This window comes from Phoxinus phoxinus, assembly GCF_949152265.1.
Source record: "Phoxinus phoxinus genome assembly, chromosome: 6".
In the NCBI taxonomy this organism is placed as follows: domain Eukaryota; kingdom Metazoa; phylum Chordata; class Actinopteri; order Cypriniformes; family Leuciscidae; genus Phoxinus; species Phoxinus phoxinus.
Genome location: NC_136881.1, coordinates 24,389,835 through 24,413,578, shown reverse-complemented (window position 1 = coordinate 24,413,578; position 23,744 = coordinate 24,389,835). Strand labels below are relative to the sequence as shown.

Below are 23,744 nucleotides of genomic sequence, written 5' to 3'. Positions count from 1 at the left end.
ACCCGGAGCCGATGCCCGAGCCACCTCAGCTGACCCCTCTCGATGTGGAGGAGCAGCGGCTCTACTCTGAGCTCCTCCCGAGTGACTGAGCTCCTCACCCGATCTCTAAGGGATCGCCCAGCCACTCTGCGGAGAAAGCTCATTTCGACCGCCTGTATCCGGGATCTTGTCCTTTCGGTCATGACCCCCGGTAAATGAGAGCTGAGCCGCTTTCTTCACCACGACAGACCAGTACATCGACCGCATTACATGACCGATCCGTCTGTCAATCTCCCGTTCCATCCTTCCCTCACTCGTGAACAAGACCCCAGGATACTTGAACTCCTCCAGGTTGGTGGAGAGTTCCTGCCTCAAGTGAAGTAGGCAAGCCACCCTTTTCCGACTGAGGACCATGGCCTCAGATTTGGAGTTGCTGATTCTCATCCCAGCCGGTTCACACTCAGCTACAAACCGTCCCAGTGCACGTTGAAGGTCCTGGTCTGATGAGGCCAACACGACAACATCATCCATCATCCATGCAAAAAGCAGAGACGAAATCGTGTGGTCCCCAAACCCGACACCCTCCGGCCCCTGGCGGCACCTAGAAATTATGTCCATAAAAATTATGAACAGAACTGGTGACAAAGGGCAGCCCTGCCAGAGTCCAACATGCACCGGGAACAAGTCTGACTTACTGCCGGCAATGCGAACCAATAATTAATAATAATTTGTTACATTTATACATTTTGCGCTTTTTCTGAGACCTCAAATCGCTTTACATAGAAGGGGGGAAATCTCCTCAACCACCACCAATGTGCAGCATCCACTTGGATGATGCGACGGCAGCCATATTGTGCCAGAATGCCCACCACACACCAGCTTACTGGTGGAGAGGAGACAGTGATGAAGCCAATCAGTGTATGGGGATGATTAGGAGGCCATGATGGAGAGAGGCCACAGGGCATATTTGGGTTACACCCCTACTCTTTTTCGAAGGACATCCTGGGATTTTTAAGGACCACAGAGAGTCAGGACCTCAGTTTAACGTCTCATCCGAAGGACGGCGCTCTTTTGGCAGTATAGTGTCCCTGTCACTATACTGGGGTGTTAGGGCCCACACAGACCACAGGGTGAGCCTCACTAACACCTCTTCCAGCAGCAACCTGGATTTCTCAGGAGGTCTCCCATCCAGGTACTAACCAGGCTCAGTCCCGCTTAGCTTCAGTGGGAAACCAGTCTTGGACTACAGGATGATATGGCTGCTGGAGCCAAGCTCAATGCGAACCAAGCTCCTGCTCCAGTCGTACAGGGACCGAACAGCCCTTAGCAAAGGGCCCCGGACCCCATACTCCCGGAGCACCCTCCACAGGACGCCACGAGGGACACAGTCGAATGCCTTCTCCAAATCCACAAAGCACATGTGGATTGGTTGGGCAAACTCCCATGAACCCTCCAGCACCCTGTAGAGGGTATAGAGCTGGTCCAGTGTTCACGACCGGGATGAAAAACCTTACTGTTCCCCCTGTAGTTGGAACACACCCTCTGGTCCCCCTTCTGAAAAGAGGGATCACCACCCTATTCTGCCAGTCCAGAGGTACTGTCCCCAAACGCCACGCGATGTTGCAGAGGTGTGTCAGCCAACACAGCCCCACAACATGCAGAGACTTGAGGTACTCAGGGCAGATCTCATCCACCCCCGGTGCCTTGCCACGAGTAGCTTCTTGACTACCTCGGTGACTTCAGCTTGGGTGATGGACGAATCCACCTCTGAGCCCTCAGCCTCTGCTTCCTCAATGGAAAACGTGATGGCGGGATTGAGGAGATCCTCTAAGTATTCCTTCCACTGTAGACAGCGGTGGTAGAGCACTGCTTCCCCCTCCTGAGGCGCCGGACGCTTTTCCAGAATCTCTTCGAGGCCCGCCGATAGTCCTTCTCCATGGCCTCACCGAACTCCTCCCAGGGGCATATAGCCCTGGACAACATAGCTCCTAGGATCAGTACTCAAACCCCTCCACCACTATAAGGTGGCAGTTCAATGAGGAGGGGGATATATATATATAAAGTATTGTAATACATTATAATATAATCAATCAATTGTACTTTGTAACCATAAATGTAATTTCCACCACATGCTGTCATTTCCACCACAGAGGGCAGTGTGATGGAAATGACTGTGGTGGAAATGACATTTCTGTATTTTTTTGTGAAAAAATGGAAGACAGCTTCACTGATTAGCTTTGAATTAATACTTAGCATTTCATGTATGCAAAATACTCTTATTTAACTTAACATTTTTTACTTTTTAAAAACACCCTTGAAGGTACAGCATGTTTGGAAATGACGTAGAATAAATATATTAACTGATCAAGCAATATTTACCTTGATTTTTCTTCTTATGTTCTTGATGTAAATTTAAATTGCCTCCATGTCCAACATGTGCTCTGATGTCACTGAACATTTCCATAGAAACCACCTAAACAATCTTTCACAAAAACTTTTTAAAGGGACATTACAGTGTTGTGGTGGAAATGACACCAATACTGTGCGACAGCTATATTTTGTATAAAAAGTAATATTGATAGTGGTCTCACATTAAATACTATAATGTATTTTAATTATTTTACTAGTACTTCATTTAGGTATATTAATAGTTACCAGATAAGTCATATTTTTAAACTGTATTTTCATTGTTGAAGTTAAAAAGCCTGGGTGTGCGACAAGGAGAAAACAGTGATTTTGACACACATAAGGAGGTTGAAAAGTATGAAAAAATCCTAATAGAAAGGTGGTTAAAAGTTTTTAAGGTGGTTTTATTGTTAGTTTGACAAAGAAAGAGGAATTTGTCCAAAATTATATGTATTTTTTAAAATATGACCAAAGTACATGAAAGTGCCCGTAGTCTAAGAATCACCCATATATGAGCTTGAAACAATTTTACGTGTGACATTGACAATATTTTATTAACTAGGCTAAACACAAGACATTTCATATCAAGTCGACATGAAATCAAAATTGACCCTATTTACTTTGTTAGCGCATATTACTAGTCTCGTGGTGAACAATTCATCTGTGGAAGTTAATACACAGAACAGAAAATTGTTTGCCATGGTAATCTTTAATCAAAATCTGAAAAGTTACTTCCGGTCTGGAATGGCGTTCCTTTTCTGATGACGTAGGTTTGGCGGCTTGGGTTGAAAACGCTTAACCACTCCCCTCAAACCGTTAGTCTGCTATAAGCAGAGATGGAGAGAAGAAGTGCTAGTAAAACCCTGTTCTCTGTTCAATATTCCGTTTCACTTGGAAATGCGTCACAACACTGGAGAAAAGTCGTTTACAACTTCCGGTTCACAGGTTCTTTAAACTGCTCTAACATAAACATACATGAAGACAGGCGGAAATAGAGCTAAGGCAGAATACAGGAAAGGAAGAAGTTATAGCATTGTTTGAAATTCAGCAGATCAACAGCCTTGAGCAAACCATCAGTTTAGTTCAAACACACCCTTCTTTAAAATGGGTAAGGATACTTTTAATGTATCCAATAATGAGACTAAGTGTGCTACATGTCTCGCCCATTTGAATTAAACTGTCCTGATGCAATTTGTTGAGGCTCCAGTTGATCTTTGCTGATGTTGTCTTGAGAGGGAACCAGTGTGAGTCAGAGGATCTTTGGTGAATGGAAAGACAAGGCCGCAGCCTGGCACAAGCTTGGGGGTCCTTAGAAAACGTATAGTTCAGCATCATCTTCACATCAGGATTTTAGAAAGGAACTATGAGAGTAAAAGGCACGATCTTGTGATCAGTGATTTTTAAAGCGTGAAGATGTCACACCCTCTGGTAGGTTGTGAGCCTATCAAAAGTTGTTCCCTTCAGAGGGAATTTCTTTACGACCTTTTGTTAAAACAGGCCTTTGAACATGCAATTTGATTGGGTGTTTAACAAAAGAATCTTCAAGATTCTTATAATACTAATGCGTCACAAAGTTAGGAAAATGTAATGTAAATTAACAAATGGGGGATGAAGATTGGAGTTTATAGAGACTAAATATGCTACACATGATTTTGGTTAACCATAGTATGCAAGTCTGAAACATTAATCCAAAAGAGTTGCATAAATACATAGGCCAAACCACATAAAAGGAAAATCATGAGATGGGAAAATTAGATACATGTTTATACATTTCTCAAGTGGATTATATATATATATATATATATACGATTAAAATGGTTTATTTCTTCTTCTCAGCAAGAATTAAGTGAGAGTCACAACTCTCTACAAATTCCTTTTGGGGTCGTAAAAAGTCTTATCAGTCTGTAACAAGTCACCGGGTTCTGCCAGTGTGTTGGCTTCATATGGGATGTTAGTTTTGGGGGAAGTTTCATAGACCTTTGTTGGGAGAGAGTTTGCTGGATTATTCTTTAAATATAATTAATCATTTGTGTGTCTGATTGGTCCAGATGCTACACAAGCCAAAATATAACATCAAACAGACAATAGGAAAGACACTGGACAAAAATATTAAAGTGGTGAAACGAATTGAAATAAATAAGGGCTATAGTACAGAGTACCCACATTAATTTAATCTTGTAAAGGTCTGTGTCTGTCGTCAATCAATTTTGTTGAATGTTGAATCATGATACAGCATTTGATTGGTCAATCAGAATGGTGACCAGACCACCAAGCGAGCATGGTGACTCAAATGAGCCACAACTTTTTGGAATTTACTGAGTGTTTTTGTCATCTTGCCATCACCTGCTCTTATGATGAAGAAACACTGAAGTCACTGTTCTGGATCGGGGCAAATTACCATAATCTCATTGACCTCGCTGACACCACTGGCCTGAACTGGAAGGAAGCCATAATCCGGTGTCTGGAGAGCGTCCTTCCCCGATCCAAGACACAGCCAGACCTAAAATACCAACTTCAACCGTGGAAGAATCGTGTGATCCCCCCGCAGACAGAGAGCTAACACACGCCGCAAGGCGTCAGCGAGTCCGAGGAGAAGAGGACAGAGCTGACCCTCGCCCCGGAAGTGGAGCTCCACAGTGAATCTGACCAGGGGTCAGCGACATCAACGGACGAGGGAGTAGTTAACGTGGAAAATGAGGACTGGCTGAAGGACTCAAATACAGAGGTATTGACTCCCACCCGGTACCTTCATAATCGCTGTTTCTAGACAGCACTAAAAGGGTGTGTCCCCCTTTCTCTTGCTACATCCACCAACTCTGAGGATCTTTTTTGGGGGAATTTGGAAGCTCACTCTGTGAATTCTTCCAATCCAAACAAGGATCCAATGCTGTCCACATCTGGCTCAGAGGAGTTAGACGTGGCCACGCCTGTCACAGTTACAGCCATTTGCAACTGCTCATCCGGTCTGTAAGAAAAAAATGATGTGGACGTCGAAGATCTCAAAAATGAAGTTTATTACAGCAAAGTAGTAACAAAGTACAGACAGTACTTCGGATTCAGCGGAGTCATACCGAATGCCTCTCATCCCCCGAGCCCAAACATTTATCCTCCATTTAGTTTGTCTCCCCCCTCTACATGTAAATTAAGCACATCGTCTTTCCCTTCAACATGTAAATGAAACTCTGTTTTTAAGTGTAATTTAACAATAACAGATTCGTCTTCCCTCTCAGCATGAGACAGAAACTCTGTCTTAAATGTAAATTGAGGATCTTTCCTCTGTGCCCACATCTTTGATGTTCTGTGAAATCAGAACAGCAAAAGGTTTAAGGTGATACAATCTATCTGAAGTGGATCTTCTTGTTAAAACAAAACGGCCAAATGTTTAAGGTGCCAAGCTATTGAAGTCCTTGTAATCAAGATGGTTGTTGATTGCCCTCTGTTATATTATTTACATATTACTGATTGGATGTAATTGTCTCTATATGATAATTAAGCTCTTTTAAGTGAAGGAACATTTTGATATAAATGTATATATTGGAGTGGAAGTTGGATCGGGGCAGACTATAATTTCTTACAGACCCCCCTGTGATGCTCTTGGCCCAAAAGAAGCATCAAAACCACTCCCTTTTCATAGATAACACCTCCCTTTCCTGGTGGGCAGGTGCCTCAGTGGCGGCGTAGCCCTGCCTTAGGTTGTTCCCTTATGGCCATCAGAGAATCTTACCCGTCTTCGGGATCTACGCCTCCTGCACACCAAGTTATGGCTCTACTTCACTTGAGCAAGATTATCATAGTTTGTGATAATGAAATGTCCCCTTTTTTTTTTTTTCTTTTTTTTTTTTTTTTAACAGAGGTAACCAAGAACCATCTATCCACTTGGAACATTCAATATTGATCATGGAATTATCTATAATCTAACAATAATTTAATGTTTACTCTAAACAGAATACATAACATAATGCGTTGGCAAATAATAAGAAAGATACATACACATACAGCCGTTTTAACGGTTACATTCCAAATTAAACCAGAATAGGCCACATCTCCATCATGCATTTGTTTAGCAAAAATCTTGTCTTTCTTCAAGGCCTTGTTGGACTCTCACAATGTCAAATGTTCAGTGGTGTTCTCATCAGTGATGTTAGCATATTGTTTAGTTTTGATAACTCAAATAATCAACAATCAATAGACAATAGTGTGTGTGTGTGTGTGTGTGTCTCATTTTGTGTCCATGTGTGTGTGTGTGTGTGTGTGTGTGTGTTTGTGTGTGTGTGTGTGTGTGTCATTTTGTGTCCATGTGTGTGTGTGTGTGTGTGTGTGTGTGTGTGTGTTTCATTTTGTGTGTGTGTGTGTGTATGTGTCATTTTGTGTCCATGTGTGTGTGTGTGTGTGTGTGTGTGTCATTTTGTGTCCATGTGTGTGTGTGTGTGTGTCATTTTGTGTCCATGTGTGTGTGTGTTTCATTTTGTGTGTGTGTGTGTGTGTGTCATTTTGTGTCCATGTGTGTGTGTGTGTGTGTGTGTGTGTGTGTGTGTGTCATTTTGTGTCCATTTTTATCAGTGTGGACATCCTTTATCCACTTGTTTTCCCTCTATGTGGAGAAACTGCTGTCCGTAGTCTCTGAAACGGTTTGTTTCTGAAATCTCCTCTTGTTTCACTTCCCATTGTCCTTTTTTTTTTTTTTCTTTCTTTTTTTTTTTTTTTCTTGGACCATTCTTCTAGAAGAAGCAGTCACTGGTGTTGTTCAAGTCTGCCTCTTCATCAGTTCATTCCATCCTAACTTTTAGGTCTGTAGTTCTGGATCTTGCAGGTCTGGATATCTCTATTCTTTTCTTTTTTTTTTTTTTTTTTTTTTGAGAAAATCCCCTGGCTCCACTTCCTTCTCGTCCTTCAAACGACCAGATCACCTTTCTCCAGGAGGTTACACATTTCAGACAAACATCTTGATGCTTATATCTGAAACTATAATCAAAAGAAGAGGTTGCCCCCCTTTCCCCCACAAGCATCTTTTCACATTCAAACATCAAAGTCACAGGTTTAATCAAATGAACATCAAACATCAGTAATGTCTCAAAAATAATTTCAAAATTAATGTCATTTAAACATTTATTATAAATTTCAACTACATATCAACGCTAATAAAACATGCTTCAGAAGGAATCGCCCCCCTTTTGATAGTAAACCATTTTCTAAAATATGTTACTATCATAAAAACTCATTCTAATTTACATCAGCATGTGCTTGTGACTGAGTCATGTTGCTCGTGCAGTGGTATATTTGACAAGTTGTGAATTAATTCTTCATTATTCCCTTTCAACAGTGCTAACTGGGTTTCTAAATTGCCTATTTTCTTAAGCAAACCACGATAGCCCATTTGTCCATTTTGCCCTCTTTTGTGTGAAAAGTGACACTGTCTTGCCTTGTGCCCTATCATTCCACAAGCAAAACAAACAACTTGCTGATCTTCCTTTCTTTTCTCCAAACAGTGCCTTGCAATGTGACCATCCTTTCCACATGCATGACAGACAAAGCTTTGAAGAGGTCTCTCATTGTCTTGACAATGTCTAGCAATATGACCAGCTTTTCCACATGCATAGCACAGAATAACACCTGAATTTATTCTTGCAAATCTCCTTGGTCTATGATGGAGACCATTAGATAATGTAGAATATTCTCTCCCACTAAAGGCAGCAACTGGATGTCTAGATTTGGCAGCTTTCATTTGACTTTTTGCATTAGCATTATTGTTGTAAAACTGTGTCATTTTAGCAATAATGTCATTATATTCAGACAGAGGTGTCACAAACATCGTCACAGCAGAACGGGTGGATGAGTCACATTTGCTAATCAAAGCAGTCTTGAAACTGATATCATCCTGAGTAATATCAGAATTGCCACTGAAAGTCTTAAATGTCTCCAGTAATCGTTCTGAGAATGCTGCTGGGTGTTCCCCTTTTCTCATTTGCATCTCAGATATCCTATCCCAATTAACTGACATCACACCTAGGACATCCAGCAGTGCCTGTTTCCTCTCTGACTTATTAGCAGTTCTGTTCTTCACTTTCTGAGTTAATGCTCCAGACAAAGTGTCAGGCAAACACATTCTTAGCAATACGCATGCATCACCATCTGTAAAATTGTAAACTTCAGAATATTCCTCCAAGTTTTTCAGAAAATCTAATGGGTCGTGTTTGGCAGGATCAAATTTTCCAATATTCTTCATCATAGTTTCTAGTTCTGTCGGATTAAATCCTCGGACTATAGTAGAGGTCATTGGTTCTTCCCTTCCTTCACTAGCACGCACATTCGTAGTAGTATGGACTGGTGCCATAGGAAACCTGACTCTACAGTCAGAGTATTGGCTACTGAATGACTGAGAATCTTTTTCCCAACCCTCAGCCCTGTCTTCCTGCAAATTTGGCATTTCTGGAACTGGGTTACACAATGTGACACCTAACAATGTCTTACTAGGGTTTTTCTCAGTTGTGCCATTCTTTATCATAAACTGACAAGCCGCCTTCGCTTCTTCCAAATTGTTGGACAATGTTTCCACAGATGATTTAAGCATACTATTGTTAGTTCTAAGAAGTGTAATCTCATTCTGCATCTTGACCTTTTCTTCTTTCCATATCGTTTCACTAGCCAGGTAATTTTTTGTAGAAATTACCCCAACACTGAGTCGCTCATTTTCAGCCTCTAACTCATCTACTCTCCTCCTAGTTACTTTATATGAAGCAAAAAGAGCTTGAAGCGCATTAGCAATTTTCCCATTTTTGTCCTTAGGCATTTTGGGATCATTTTCAAACTTAGAGATAGCCCACTCATATGGTTTATCAACAATATTTTCTATTCCATCAAACAATCCCTGAGAACCGTGTTTAGCGATGTATTTAACGATCATTTCTTCCATTTTAAAGTTATATCTGGGTTTACAGTAACTTGTGTATTCACAACGTCTGATTTAAATGACTGCGTTATCTAGATGCTTTAAGATATTCATTAGTCAATTTATTCCCAGATTGTATGCATATGAACACAACCAGCATACTGAACCTAAAACCTAAATAAACCTAATCAAAGTCACAGTCCTTAGGACCTTAAATTTTACACAAAATAGTTTAGGAAAAAAAACCCAAATAAAAATAAAACCAACACTGTCACAGTACGTCGGACACAACCGCAGTACGTCGGGTTCTTGTGTTTTATTTTATTTATTTATTTATCTTTCCTAAAACAGCTTGATAATCCCCAGTACTTCGGCCATAAACAAATTATATCAAAAATCAACACTGTCACAGTACGTCGGACAACCACACTACGTCGGGTTTTTATGTTATTTTCTTATAACAGTAATTGCTTATCAGTACTTCGGGTTCAAACAATATTTATGAATTTTAAAACAATGCCACAGTACGTCGGGCAAAACCACACTTCTTCGGGTTTTTTTGTTTTAAACTTCACAAAGTCACGGCACATCAGACTCACTAGTCTAGTTTATGCTAACACACAATAGGCCTAGTTGTGAAATAATTCTGTGACCACACTGCGTCGGGTCTATTCAATTACTTTAGAATTTCCTCAGAATCATTACAGTTTCAAGTACGTTAGAAACCTACACATTTGTTTCAGTTACTTTAGAAACAACCAATCTAATATAACTCTGCCACCACACTACTTCGGGTAATTCAGTTACTTTAGAATCTTAACAGAATTATAAGAGACCAACACCAAGTTTCAGTTACTTTAGAAACTTTACACTTAAGCACTTTGTTTCAATTACTTTAGAAACAACAATTCCAATACAAGTCTGCCACCACACTGCTTCGGGCTTATTCAGTTACGTTAGAATCTCAAACAAAATTGTACAGAATAGGCTTAAAACTCCTCCTGCTAATACTGAATAAACTAAATTCGATCTCTTCTGTCCTTAATTTTTCTTTTCTAGATTCTTTTAAAACGAGGAATTCCTTGACAAAAACAGCATAAATGAAAGAAAACAGCTTTTTCTTACCTTTTTCTTCTTTGTTGGAAATCCGTCGACTGGGCTGGCTCGCCAATGTAAGAAAAAAATGATGTGGACGTCGAAGATCTCAAAAATGAAGTTTATTACAGCAAAGTAGTAACAAAGTACAGACAGTACTTCGGATTCAGCGGAGTCATACCGAATGCCTCTCATCCCCCGAGCCCAAACATTTATCCTCCATTTAGTTTGTCTCCCCCCTCTACATGTAAATTAAGCACATCGTCTTTCCCTTCAACATGTAAATGAAACTCTGTTTTTAAGTGTAATTTAACAATAACAGATTCGTCTTCCCTCTCAGCATGAGACAGAAACTCTGTCTTAAATGTAAATTGAGGATCTTTCCTCTGTGCCCACATCTTTGATGTTCTGTGAAATCAGAACAGCAAAAGGTTTAAGGTGATACAATCTATCTGAAGTGGATCTTCTTGTTAAAACAAAACGGCCAAATGTTTAAGGTGCCAAGCTATTGAAGTCCTTGTAATCAAGATGGTTGTTGATTGCCCTCTGTTATATTATTTACATATTACTGATTGGATGTAATTGTCTCTATATGATAATTAAGCTCTTTTAAGTGAAGGAACATTTTGATATAAATGTATATATTGGAGTGGAAGTTGGATCGGGGCAGACTATAATTTCTTACAGGTCATACTTCAGGCCTTTTTCCTTCACTGCTTGAATTACCGGAGCAAGAAATACTTCACCTACTCAGACTCTGAGGATTTACATCCACCACTCAGTGACGAAAATCCTCTCAACTATTGATCTGCTTGGTGGTCGCAGCAAGGGGCCTGTGGTCTCCTCGTAGCAGCTTTTATCTTTGATAACAGATGCAATTTATCTGGCCTATGATGCGCGCGGAATGGTTTCACCTCTAGGTATAAGAGCTCACTCCACCCAGGGTGAAGCATCTTCCAATACACTATCCAAAATCCCTGAGAATGTCTCCTGGTGTGGGAATCTGGACACACCTCAACATTGTGTGCCAGATTTTCTTCAGGGCTTTCAGGAGGTGTCTCTACTTATCCTGGCACCCGTGGTGATTCGGGAGGGGGAGGCCTGCGATGGGAGCATATCTTCCATTCGGTTAGTTTGGGCGGTCCCTGCAAGTCTTTCTGCTCTACAAGTGTCTGTGCCAGTGTTTCACAGTCTTGTTTGGCAGGCACCTTACCTCAGAGTGGCAGCATTGGTATTTAAGTTTCCATAGTGTCAACGCTATGACACAGCGTCAAGTTCCACTCGAAAAGGAAGCCGGAAGAAACGATCAGAGCGAGTCACTGACATCAGACACTGGCCCTGTCCCAAATGGCACACTTCATATGCACTTACAGTCTTGTGGACTTACAATGGCCCATTTGTCATTTTAGGGTTCAGAAGGGTGCTTGTGAGCGCCCCCCTTAGTAGTCGATATGCGCCCTCAATGCACACTTTTGCTGAGCCCACACTGCAGCGATCTCTGCAGCAGACTTCTTCACGACAGTCAAAGCGGGATTACGTCGCAAAAGTGTGGACTCGTAGGAAGGCCTTTAGTGTTTAGGGTGTCATTTGGGAGAGGCAATATCTCTCCAAAAATATACTTTGTATGTACTTTGCATATGGGGCTTGTTCAAGTACACAAGCCTTACCGAGGTTTCAAATGTGGCTGTTTCAAGATGTACATTTTATTCTGCACTACTGTGAATGTCAAACCCAGTCTGGTATTGGTATTACATCTGTCACTTTGCTATAACCAGTTTTACCTGTTTTTCCTCATCCATATTCTTCTAATGTCTGTATATCAGTGGTCCCACGTCACAACAACATACCTAGAATCAGCGGTAGGGTTCTGCGGTGCCAGGTGCAGTGAATAAGGGGACTCTTTATAGTCCACATTGGGATTTGCCTTGTCAGGCAGCTTCACGTTAATGATAATTTTGGGCTAAATTGCCAGAGGCTCAAAGTGGTTACAGGAAAACATAAAAACATAGGAGCCCCGCCAAAACCTAACTCAAATTAACAGCAGTTAATGTCAAAACAGAGGACAGAGCTGATTATATCTGCTTTAGTGCTCAGATAAACAGTGAATCTGGGTGTCTAAGTCATAAACATTGGCAGTATTTAGCTGAAACACAAGGAATGAGAGGCCACTGAAGTTCAACTAATTGCATTTCATATATTTAAACTATAATTTGTTTTGTTTTTTTATTTTAAAAACAATACGTTCAGTTGGCACAATGATATATTTCAAGGCAATAGAATTACGAAACTTCATATAAACATGTCATGGGTCAACAAGCATTCTTAAGTTTAAGTAACTGCATTTCATACAAATTATAAACTATAATACGGTTTAATTTAATTTAAAATAACATGCATTTGTGTTAAAAACATTACATTCAGTTTGCACAAGAATAAAAAAGTAGGCTTACTTCATTTTCACAAGGATAAATATAATGCAAAGCTGCAGTCTGTCTGCCTTTAAAAAAAAAACTTTTGTATAAAACACACACACACACACACACACACACACACACGATGCATGCACCGATACTGTGCTTGTGTACTCGTACTCATAAGAATGCTCCAATACCAACAACCGATACCAGGTGTGTTGTGTGTTCAAATTATCTAATGCATAAAAACATCTGGATGGAAACACAGCAAATTCATAGGTGGAGGTGGAAAAGCAAAGGTATTGCTAAAAACCTAAATGTGACTAAATTAAATGGAAACAGATTGAGTGAAAAAAGAAATGGTGACATGCTGAAATCAGCTGATTTAAATGTGACTCAAGCTTTAACACTAAAACATGATGGTCATTTTGATCATCATATCTGAAATAACTGTTGAAAAAAAAAATCTGCTGGTACCTGACTTTTCCTAAAAGTGTCTGTATTTTCACTTAAAATGTTTTTCATATAAATTACACAAGGCAAAAAAACAAAAATTAACATATTTACCTATTTCGGCCATACACGGTCATATTGACCGCACTGAATTTCACGCTATTCTTTTGTTACATTTCCCGCAGTTGAATCTCTCAATTGGGTATTTATCATTAAAGATATAGAGTTTGGAATCTAGCGGACAAAATGAGCGCTTGTGGCAGTTCTAGTAGTTATGGAATTCTGGCACTTCAAGAGTTAAAACACCCTCTCATAAACATTGGCTGAATCAGATCTGTCTGTCTTTCTGACCCTCACTCTTGATACTGCAACACACAGAAAGTCACCACATTAGCAGCGGGACAAAAAACAAAAACACACGTCACTGTTACTGTACGAAAGCAACACTTTTGTCCCGACAGGAACTCCTGACATTTAAACCCGATTTACTTTTATACTGAAAAACTCTGACAAGGAAAACATTGTGAAAACAAGTGTTACAGCACTAAATAACCTGTAATTGATAATTACTGTGACACATTAAACGAGAAACGAAACGGAAAAAAAGGACCGCTTCAGTAATTTACTTACCGTTCTCAGAAACTGCTTTCTGGACGTAACCGCGGGAATCTATGACAAAATCACATGATATTTGGCAGCTCTGTCAAGGGTTGCATGTTGAACGTGCTGACATAGCTTGGAATGCAAATACAGTCAGGACGAATTCACACAAAATGTAAAAACACCAGTCTTGGCAAGTATCTTAGCAAACATAGTCGATTATTTCTTAAGTCAACGTAGACACTTACCCCTTTTCCACCAAGGCAGAGCTGGTGCTGGTTCGGAGCCAGAGCCTAGTTTCAAATCGGTTCTTTGTTTTTCGACCACCAAAGCACCAGCTCCGAACCAGTAAAAGTGGTTCTTAAGTAGCACCAAAACATTGCTGGGCTAGAGTAAGAACCGCTTGCGTCAGGGTCTGGGGGCGGGGTTACCGTGACCGACGAAAAGAAACTTGTGACCGCCATTTTTTAAATAGCTGCTAATCGAGCTAATAGCTGCTCGATTGTAATCTCCGTCTATGCAAGTTACGGCGAGCTGCACGAACGCGTTGGATTCACCGTGTTTGGATGCCGATGTAGTTTCGCAAAGCCATGAGCATCAATAGTAACGCAACGAACGCCATTGTTGATGTAAGACTTGTTCGAGATGCATCGGAGCGGCGCGGACCGATCAGAGCTCCGGGAGTATTTGGAGATCATACGACTCCTTGTGCTTTTGGATCGCTTTCGCAGTGCTTTGATGTCACGCGGCGATCGGTCTGCGTGAAGCCGAACCATCTCGAACAAGCCTGGTGTGTTTTTGTTTGGCGCTGCCGCGCTAGCGTTGCTGGGCAACATGAGATGTATACACAGTGACGTAAGATCTGGCTCTGTTTTGGCTCTCTAGCCTGTGGAAAGGCAAACCGGTTCTTAGAAGAACCGTCAGTAGAACCAACTCCGAACCGGCTCTAGCTCTAGCTCTGAACCAGCACCTGGTTCTTGTTGGTGGAAAAGGGGTACTATTGGACCTGTGCAATTGGTCTTAAAGGAGCAGCAGTCTAATCAAACAAAGATCAAAATAATCACTCACTGCTCTTGGCTAAATAAATGTTTTAACTTTATAAAGATCCATCTATATTTAATTTATACAGTAATGAATATGCAGTGTTATTTCACATTTGATTACTTTATTCAAATTTCTGTAACTGAAAACTACTGTTAGACCTAGACCTACCAAGCCTGGGAAAACCCAGACGAACTTCCGGCAAATTTGAGATTTGCTCTGCAAGTCCGTCTGGCCAAGAGCCCATTTCCAATTTTTCCAAATCGAGGCACCAATCACAAACGTTGAGGCGGGCTTTACATGATGACGATCGCTCTGATTGGTTTTCGGTCTATCCAAATTGCGCCCAGAGGCATTTGAGTGACGTCCGTTGGTGACGCCCCTTTGGAAATGGGCTGTGAATGAACCTTCCCCAGACCCACTCTGTTACAACTGAGAAAGGTCTGGCGTCAACCAGGCTAATACCTACCTGAAAAACTCTAAAAACTGTTCATTTCATTTATAGCCTTTGTTCTATTTGTGCTATTTGTAATTTGATTATTTGTTATTATATTAATGAATCTTTACTTGTCTTTAATTATAATGTTTAAATTTACACGAATTAGGCTATTAGCTTTGCTGTAGTATCAAAATTGAAATTGTGATATTTCACTGTTATCTAAACATTTGAACAGCTCTAAATGTGTGCTGTGCAAATGAAAGATAAAATATGATAGAGCAAAAGAATGAACAGAGAAAGTAACAGAAGTTCATACAATACATTTGAGGAGGATTAAGTAAGCATGAAAATAACTGAAGGATATATATATATATATAATATATCAAGAAAATGCAATTACTTGCTTCCTTGTTTATTGTAGATGCCTTTTTGGTACATATTTAAAGTAGCCAATGTATAGGATACAATGCATTGCATTCAATGTTATTTATTTTTGTTTGTAAAACATGGCTTAAATTGTTTTGGCATAGATGTACAGTTATTATGTATACGTGTGCTCAAGGACAGAAAGTACTGTGGTTCTACTCCTAGAACCTTAAAGGAAATCCGCCATCTTGGTTGAGTTTACTGGAGTTCAAGGACATGAAGAGGTGGACAGCTTGCACCTGCAAGGCCTTGAGAAGGACCTGGGAAACCTTGGGAAAGTCACAACGTATGTCAATCAAGAAGATTAGAACCTAACCTCAGGGGTAAAAGCCAACTAATAAGATTTATATTCTTTTGGTTTCTCTACATGTAAAAATTACAAATGCAGTCAAAAAACAGGTATTGGTATACTCTGTATCGGCAAGTACCAAAAATGAACGTATTAGTATCGGACTCGTTATGGAAAAAGTGGTCTCAGTGCTTCCCTATATATATATATATATATAAGAGCAGCTTTAAAGATATTTATGTTTTTCAATTTCAAAAAAGTCATTACAAATAAAGTTTCTATAGGTTTTAGAAACCTATCCTTAAGCAGAGCATGTGTTCTCTGCTTGTGCCTTTGATCATTTAAGCCAAGCAAGCCTTCCATAATGCAATTGATTGATCTCTCCCCTTTGCAAAAGCACCCGGAAAATCAGAATGATTGAACTTGTCTATTTTGACATAGGCCAAGATCTTTTTCGGTTTGAGGAGACCCATGCTTCAATCGCTTTTAAGGCTCCCCTGGGTACCGCCATCTGCTCTTTTAGCTACAGTATATCTTTAAAAGTCAGTATCTGTTCACATAAAAGTGATGCAGTTTAGTAGATATGCTGTAAGAAGTGGTCAATTTTTTTTTCAAATTGTATTCAGAAAGATGCTAGTAAGAGTTATTTGATCATGTCAAATAACACCCACTTGAAATTATTTTAAGAACCTGCACTATTTATTCAGGACTGTGGATAATCATGGAATCTTGAGGAAATGATGCATGATACTGTATCAAATGGTAAACATTAGTTAATGATCAAAAGCTCATAGAGCTGACACTCTCAAATATGAAATTTACCTAATTTAAATGACTATCAATACCTGATTAGCAAATGTGTTAGGCCTACATATTACAGAAACAGTGATAAATACATCAAGCCATGAAGTACAGCATAATTTCAATAAATATCACATCTGGCTCTTAAAAAATTAGGCAAAACATCTTTTTATTTTCTGATACAGACCATTTTTTAAATGTGATGAGATTAGTGTAATGAACATGATGTTGAGAGCGTGGAGAGCCTCTTAAGGCTGGCAAACCATCCAGCGCAGCCTGATTAGTCACAAAAATAAGCAAAACATATTGGATACCAAAAATACAACAAAAACCCTCAGAACACCAAAGCCTGTAAGAGAGGCATTATGGGTATTGAGTTGTTACCGGTTGCAGGCTAGATCAAAGCTTACGAGCATAAAGGTAGTAATTACAGCTTCACAAAATCCCTGACCTTATGCTGTTGAATCAGGATGATGAACATCCAAACTGGGAGGAAAACAGAACTCAGAACAGAGAATCTGGCCGCAGTTACAAACACTCTAGCCACAAATGACCTTAGATCTTGTGATACAAATTTGGCTGCACAAAAAAAAATATGTGCAGTGTTGTTTTCCCTTCTTTTTCGTTTTTCGCTTAGGGGTTAAAAAGATGTCCGAAATACCTTGTTGTGAGCAGCGTTTAGATATGTTAAAATGTGCTGCGCGCTTACCTCTCCATAGCAAAATAAACACACAACAAAAATGACAGCGGTGAGAAAACAGCAGTTAAGGAAGCGCTCATAGCGAAGTGGTTATGTTTGCACCAGGTCTACAATTCGACACTCCAATCAAGTTATTTCATGTTACATTTATTTGTAGTTCATACAATAGGTTGCTTTAAAGCAAGCAGATTTACAGTATTAAAAATTAAAATTAAAATTGCTTTTAACTAGTAGCTTTTAACAACTTTTCAAAGTGTTGTGTTCATACTCAGGTCTGACCTCGACGGACAGAACAGAAGAAATGAACCAGAAAAGATTTCCATGTCAAAGGCGGCGGAATCTCAGCACACACTTTTCTGTAGTGTTCTCTTTGGCAAAATGTTTCAAACTCCCAAAAACAAATTTCATTTTGACCTGATTTTGCACATTTAACCCATTAAGGTGTGATCACAATAACCAATTGTCAGTGACATTTTAATTTAGTCACTATTGTCAATAGTGAACCAATATCTTTTTATTTTCTTTTTTGTCAAACCCAAAGTCACATGGGTTTGGAACAATATAAGGGTGAGTAAATGATGTCAATTTTCATTTTTGAGTGAACTGTCGCTTTAAGTATTACATGCCCTCCTTATGCATTAAAGCCACATGATTTTGTGTATCGGACTATTTTTCTAAAAGCTAATGTCGTAGCTTATCTATCTGATGATCTCGTTCACATCTGCAAAGCTGACTGAGAGAAGAGCAGCAGGGCTGGAGCCAGGGCTTCCATACTATTTGCAGAGGGGAAAGCTGTATTGGGACGGGCTTTAGACTCTGTGTATGACGGCTTACTGCTGCCCTTATGACCTTTAGAACTGAGTAGAACTGGGGCTCAGTGTCTGGACTCAGGGGGGTGCTTTCTGACGGGTCTCTCGACAGGTCATAAAGCAGTGGAGGGTCATGGAACGTGATAAATGGCTTGATGCAGAAGCAGATATGAGTGTGGAAACACGCAGAGCTGTTCTGTGGGTAGAAGTCAGGTGTAAAGAAAAATGCCTTCCAGATTGCACTACCTGGAAACACAGGAAATCTAGTTTCAAAATGCGAAGAATCATCATCTCCTTTATCAATCCATTTCTCAATTTATAGTAAAGTATCTCGAAAGGTAAAAATGGTTATTTTTACACAGATTATGATCATAGAAAAGTATTGTCATAAAGGACACCCTTTAGAATTTTATGGTTTTACATATTAGAACATGCTAAAAATCACCTGGTCGTTAGCAGGTCTTAAAATTAGGTAAATTCAACCTCAGATGAACAACAACAAATTACACTGTCATTATTTTTATTTTTATTATTTAGATGTTCTGCACGAATACCACATGGATACAGTACAAGGAAGGGAACAAAACCCAGTTGGGTTTATACAGAGTTCCACTCCACTTACATGAATAAACAAAAAAAGGCAACGCAGACCAATAAGTTGAATAATAAAAAGAGGGGAAAAACATTTTCAGAAGCATGATTATCCTAATGGAAGTAACTTAAAGTTAGAGATGTTGAAGGGTAATGGTAAAGGAGGATCCATTAAATGCGATCACGTACAAAAGAGATCGTTTTTTTTTACACGGGATAGTTTTATAAACTTTCGTCGGAGACAACTGGGATTCACTGATAATCCGCTGTTACCGACTATCTCCTGCCAATGAGTGTAAGTTGCCTTGTGTGCTTATGTTATAATTATAGTAGGTAGTCCACAGTAACTCCACAGTTGAGTGTGGCGACGGCAGCTTTCCCGCGAGTGGGCGTGGTTTCAGCGCAGCCAGCGGACACGCCCCCAGCGTTTGAGAGCAGAGAATACTGCTAATTTTTTCAAGATTTTGGTAGCTTATTTTATGTACTTGCCTGCTTTTTTTATCATTTAAATTTGGCTGGGTGGCTAATAACACATTTTTCTGTGGTGTGACAAACTCAGAACACATACGTAATTTTTTACTTTACAGGGACTTTAACAAAAATAAAGCCAAAATGCGAAAGCTTTGGGTGACAAACTAAGTACACCCTATGATTCAATTGCTTGTAGAGCCACTTTAAGCAGGAATACGTTTAATGAATCTTTTTCTGTATGACAGTATCAGTCTCTCGCATCGTTCTTGAGGAATTTTGGCACGCTCATCTGTAAAAAAAAGTGACATGTGAAGGCCAAGTACTCAGAATTTGTTTTCTGCATTTAACCCATAAATATTAGTGCACACACATAAGGAGTAGTGAACACACACACACACTGCAAACTGTGGACACAGACCAGGTGGGCAGCCATTTTGTTGAGGTGCCCAGGGAGCGATTGGGAGTCAGGTGCCTTGCTCAAGGGCATCCTCAATCATTCTCTCCCAGTATTGTGAATCGAACCGGCAACCTTCGGGATACCAGTCTGACTCTTTAACCATTAGGCCACAACTGCCCCCACAGTTTGCCTCAGTTCATTAGGCGCGTTTCCACTGTCAGGCCAGAAGCTCCATAACGCTTCACTAAAACACGCCTGTAACACGCCTCTCTGGAACAACGTCACACAAACCCATCTTTTCACCAACGAATGGAAGTTTTATAAGAAAACTAATCGGAAAGAAATCACTGGGAATAGCACGATCACAAAACAAACATGATAAAAGCGACTGTTTGCTGGCATTTTTGTTGTTTACTTGAATATTTAAAACCCAAGCATCGTTGTTTTACCACAGGTTTACAGTAAAAGTGTCTACAGTCTACTAACCCTCTTAATTCCTATAAAGCAGTAAGGGTGAAGTTAGTAGCGTTTCCATTTTGGCCTAATTGTTGTTAAATAAATAATGACACTGTGTAATATGTCATGTGTTGTTCATCTGAGGTTGTAAGTACCTAATTTTAAGACCATATAATTCAATAGGGTGTCCTTTCTTTTTCACATGACTGATATATATATATATATATATATATATATATATATATATATATATATATATATTATCAAAAGAGTATAGCATTGACAACTAACAAATAAACAAATTTAAAATGGCTTAGAATGCCTTTCATCCCCTTTACAATGCGAGTAAATCACTCGAAAATTCAACCAAATTTCACACAAGGTGACTAAAAAAATTATTTGTTTAAAGGTCCCATGACATGAAATTTTCACTTTTTGAGGTTTTTTAACATTAATATGAGTTCCCCTAGCCTTTATATGGTCCCCAAATTTCTAGAAATTTCAATCGGTGTAAATCGAGCTTTTGCTATCTTTCTCTGCCTTTGAGAAAGTGAAGCTCAATCGGGCTGATCTTGAATGTTACCTCCCCTTTCTCTGCTTTGCCCGCCCAGAGAATATTTCCCGCATGAGAAAATGAGCTAGGAAGTAGGAACGCGTGCGCGCGATTTTAGTTTGTCCACGGGAGATATCATGGCTTTTGAGCGAGTGAAGCATAATAATTGCTCAATAATTGGATGTACAAATGAACACCGAAGCCTTTTTTTAGTTCCTTCATCCAAGCCCCAGAAGAACCAGTGGATTCATTTCATTTTCTCTGGAAATGCGCCGACACAACTCCCCAAAGTTTTGCATGTCTGCGGCAAACATTTCACCGACGACTGTTTCCTCAACTTGGGTCATAGAGGTGGCTTCGACGAACGTCTGAAAATAAATCGATCGAGCTAACGTTACCAAGCAACACTTTCTGATGTGTAATTGTTCAAGTTCAGACAGGTAATCTTTCTCTCAAATCGTTCAATAGCCTACTGCTGTTTATGCCTCAGTAAGTCAAGCCAGTGACTAAAATATAAACTTCACATCGTTTCTTTTAGTAGGATGAAAATAATCGTATTTAAATTGTGAATAAATTATATACACAAAGCGATCAAAGAACAATCTTTGTAGGAATCGCGCGCACGCGTTCCTACTTCCTAGCTCATTTTCTCATGGACACAGCGCGATCGAGTTTATCTGGACACTTGCCAAACTCGTTATGAAATCAATGACGCACGTTACACTGCACATGAAGCTCTTACTGTATTTACATCCTCGTGTTTGCATTGGTGAAAGCAGAGAGAGTGCAGAAACTGCGTTCCAATGATAAGATCTTCATTCTCGCGATCAACAACAGACTCATCTGCTCAATGTTCATCACGGCAACATTTTATGTGATGGGAATAGGGGTGTGCTAAAAAATCGATACAGCGATACATCGCGATTTTTATATTCATGATATCACAACATCGATTTCCAGCTCAAAAAATCGATGTTAAAAAAATAAATAAAAATAAAATAAAATCACGTTTTAAACGGGGTGTGACCTGGTGAACTACAACCTCCGTTCCTGCAACGTTAGATGTCGCAGTATGGCGGCTTTATGTTCTTGTCGTGGACAAGAAACATATCAGACTACACACGTTGCTTTCCGTCAGTCATCGCGTGCCGTCTCACACACACATTCACTCGCACACATACTCGCTCGCGCTCACTCACACACACACACACACACACACAAACAGCGCTCACACACTCTCACACACACGCACTCTCTAACGCTCACTCACTCACACAAACAGCGCGCGCGCACACACACACACTCTCGCGCTCACTCACACACACAAACGCACGCTCACTCAGTAGCGCACACACACTCTCTCGCTCACTCACTCACACAAACGCACATTCACACAAACGCACATTCACTCACACACGCACTCTCTCGCGCTCACTCACTCACACAAACGCACATTCACTCACACACGCACTCTCTCGCGCTCACTCACTCACACAAACGCACGCTCACTCAGTAGCGCACACACACTATCAATTTCGGTAGTGAAAGCTGCATATTTCACTTCATTGTTTACATGGACAGTACCTGAGTATCTGCACTTTATTTCCATGTTTGTTTGTTTTTTAATTCAAGCTAAGCCCCACATAACCTCAGTGAGTTAACTTACCGTAACTGTGCACTACACTTTAATTTAGTTTTAAATATCTAATGCACTTTATTTTAACGTTTTTAATGTGTCCATTGTTAAAAGTTCAAGTCTATTTTGTTATGGCAGTTAAAAAAATAAATTGGAAAGAAAATTTTGTAATATATTGCTTTGACTCAATTCTTCTGCTGATTTATCAATGTGATCTGATGTAAGACTACTCAGATGGCACACACCGTAACTTGTATTTTATTTTGGTTTTACATTTTTAGTTAACTGTGTGGAATATCGCAATATTTATCGTATCGTGATGTATCGTGATGAAATCGTATCGTGATCCATGTATCGTGATGCGTATCGTATCGTGAAGTCCTTGCCAATACCCACCCCTAGATGGGAATAGATCTAAATACTTTAAAAACTTCTGACGATTTGTTAATCTCGATAGCTGTAATAGTAAAAATGTATAATAACTGTAGTAAAAGTATTCGAGAGAGTTTCACATGTAATAAGTAGCTATTTCATATGCAAGCATGTCAGCCAATCACAGCAGTGGCCGGTTACACTGAGGTCTCACACAGACACGCCCCTTCAAACAGAGCGTTCAAAACAGAGGCTAAAACTGGGCTAGGAAAAATGCCTTTTGTTTCTAAATTATGACTTTTTTTATCTAAAAAACATACTAACATTATAAGGGCAACCCAGGAAACATTATAAAATAATATAATAACCCCATGTCATGGGACCTTTAAATAATTTATTTAAAATGTATTTAGTGAACGTAAACAGTTGAGAAAGAAAATGCATGTGTACAGTATCAGTTTATTAGATCCATACGATATTTCTTAAAGTGACAGCAGCCTAATATTCCTGCTGCGGTCTGTTTTTAATGTTAATCAATCACTCTTTGACTGAATAACTTGTGTAACTTTAATAAGGATTCATCTATATTTAATTTATCAGGGACATCACTTTTCAGTTATAAATCTATCAATCCATCCATCCATCCATCCATCCAGATGATCAAAATAGTTATTAGTTGCTTCATGAGAGTGTAGAAAGGTGGGTGCATTGAAATTAGGACTCACTGTTAGGAGTGTGCCATCGGACAGCATTCAGTTCGGCATTGCAGTAATGAAACATAAATTCATGTTCAGAACGCTGCACTTGCCCTTGCAGCAGAGGAAAGAGATCATGGCCATCAATGACTCTGTAATGGAAACAAGTTGTAATGCACTGCAACTATTAGCCTATTTAGTGAGTCTATTTAGCAGTTTGGGTGGCCAAAACACA

General features: G+C 39.8%; 2 protein-coding genes across 4 annotated transcripts in view; both read right to left on the bottom strand.

Moving 5' to 3' along the window:
- The window catches only part of pudp (pseudouridine 5'-phosphatase), a 362,626-nt gene that overhangs the window by 254,188 nt on the left and 84,694 nt on the right, over positions 1 to 23,744 (bottom strand). The gene's annotated exons all lie outside the window — the stretch shown is intronic.
- The window catches only part of sts (steroid sulfatase (microsomal), isozyme S), a 40,829-nt gene continuing 32,898 nt past the window's right edge, over positions 15,814 to 23,744 (bottom strand). Inside the window, exons 7-8 of one of the 3 annotated variants that reach the window (XM_079615737.1) lie at positions 23,540 to 23,661; positions 15,814 to 18,584 (exon numbers count right to left, since the gene is read on the bottom strand). In XM_079615737.1, coding sequence (XP_079471863.1) covers positions 18,211 to 18,584; positions 23,540 to 23,661 — 496 coding nt within the window. In that variant the 3' untranslated portion in view covers positions 15,814 to 18,210. The remainder of the gene's footprint in view (positions 18,585 to 23,539; positions 23,662 to 23,744) is intronic. The other 2 variants (XM_079615736.1, XM_079615735.1) reach the window with 2 other exon arrangements.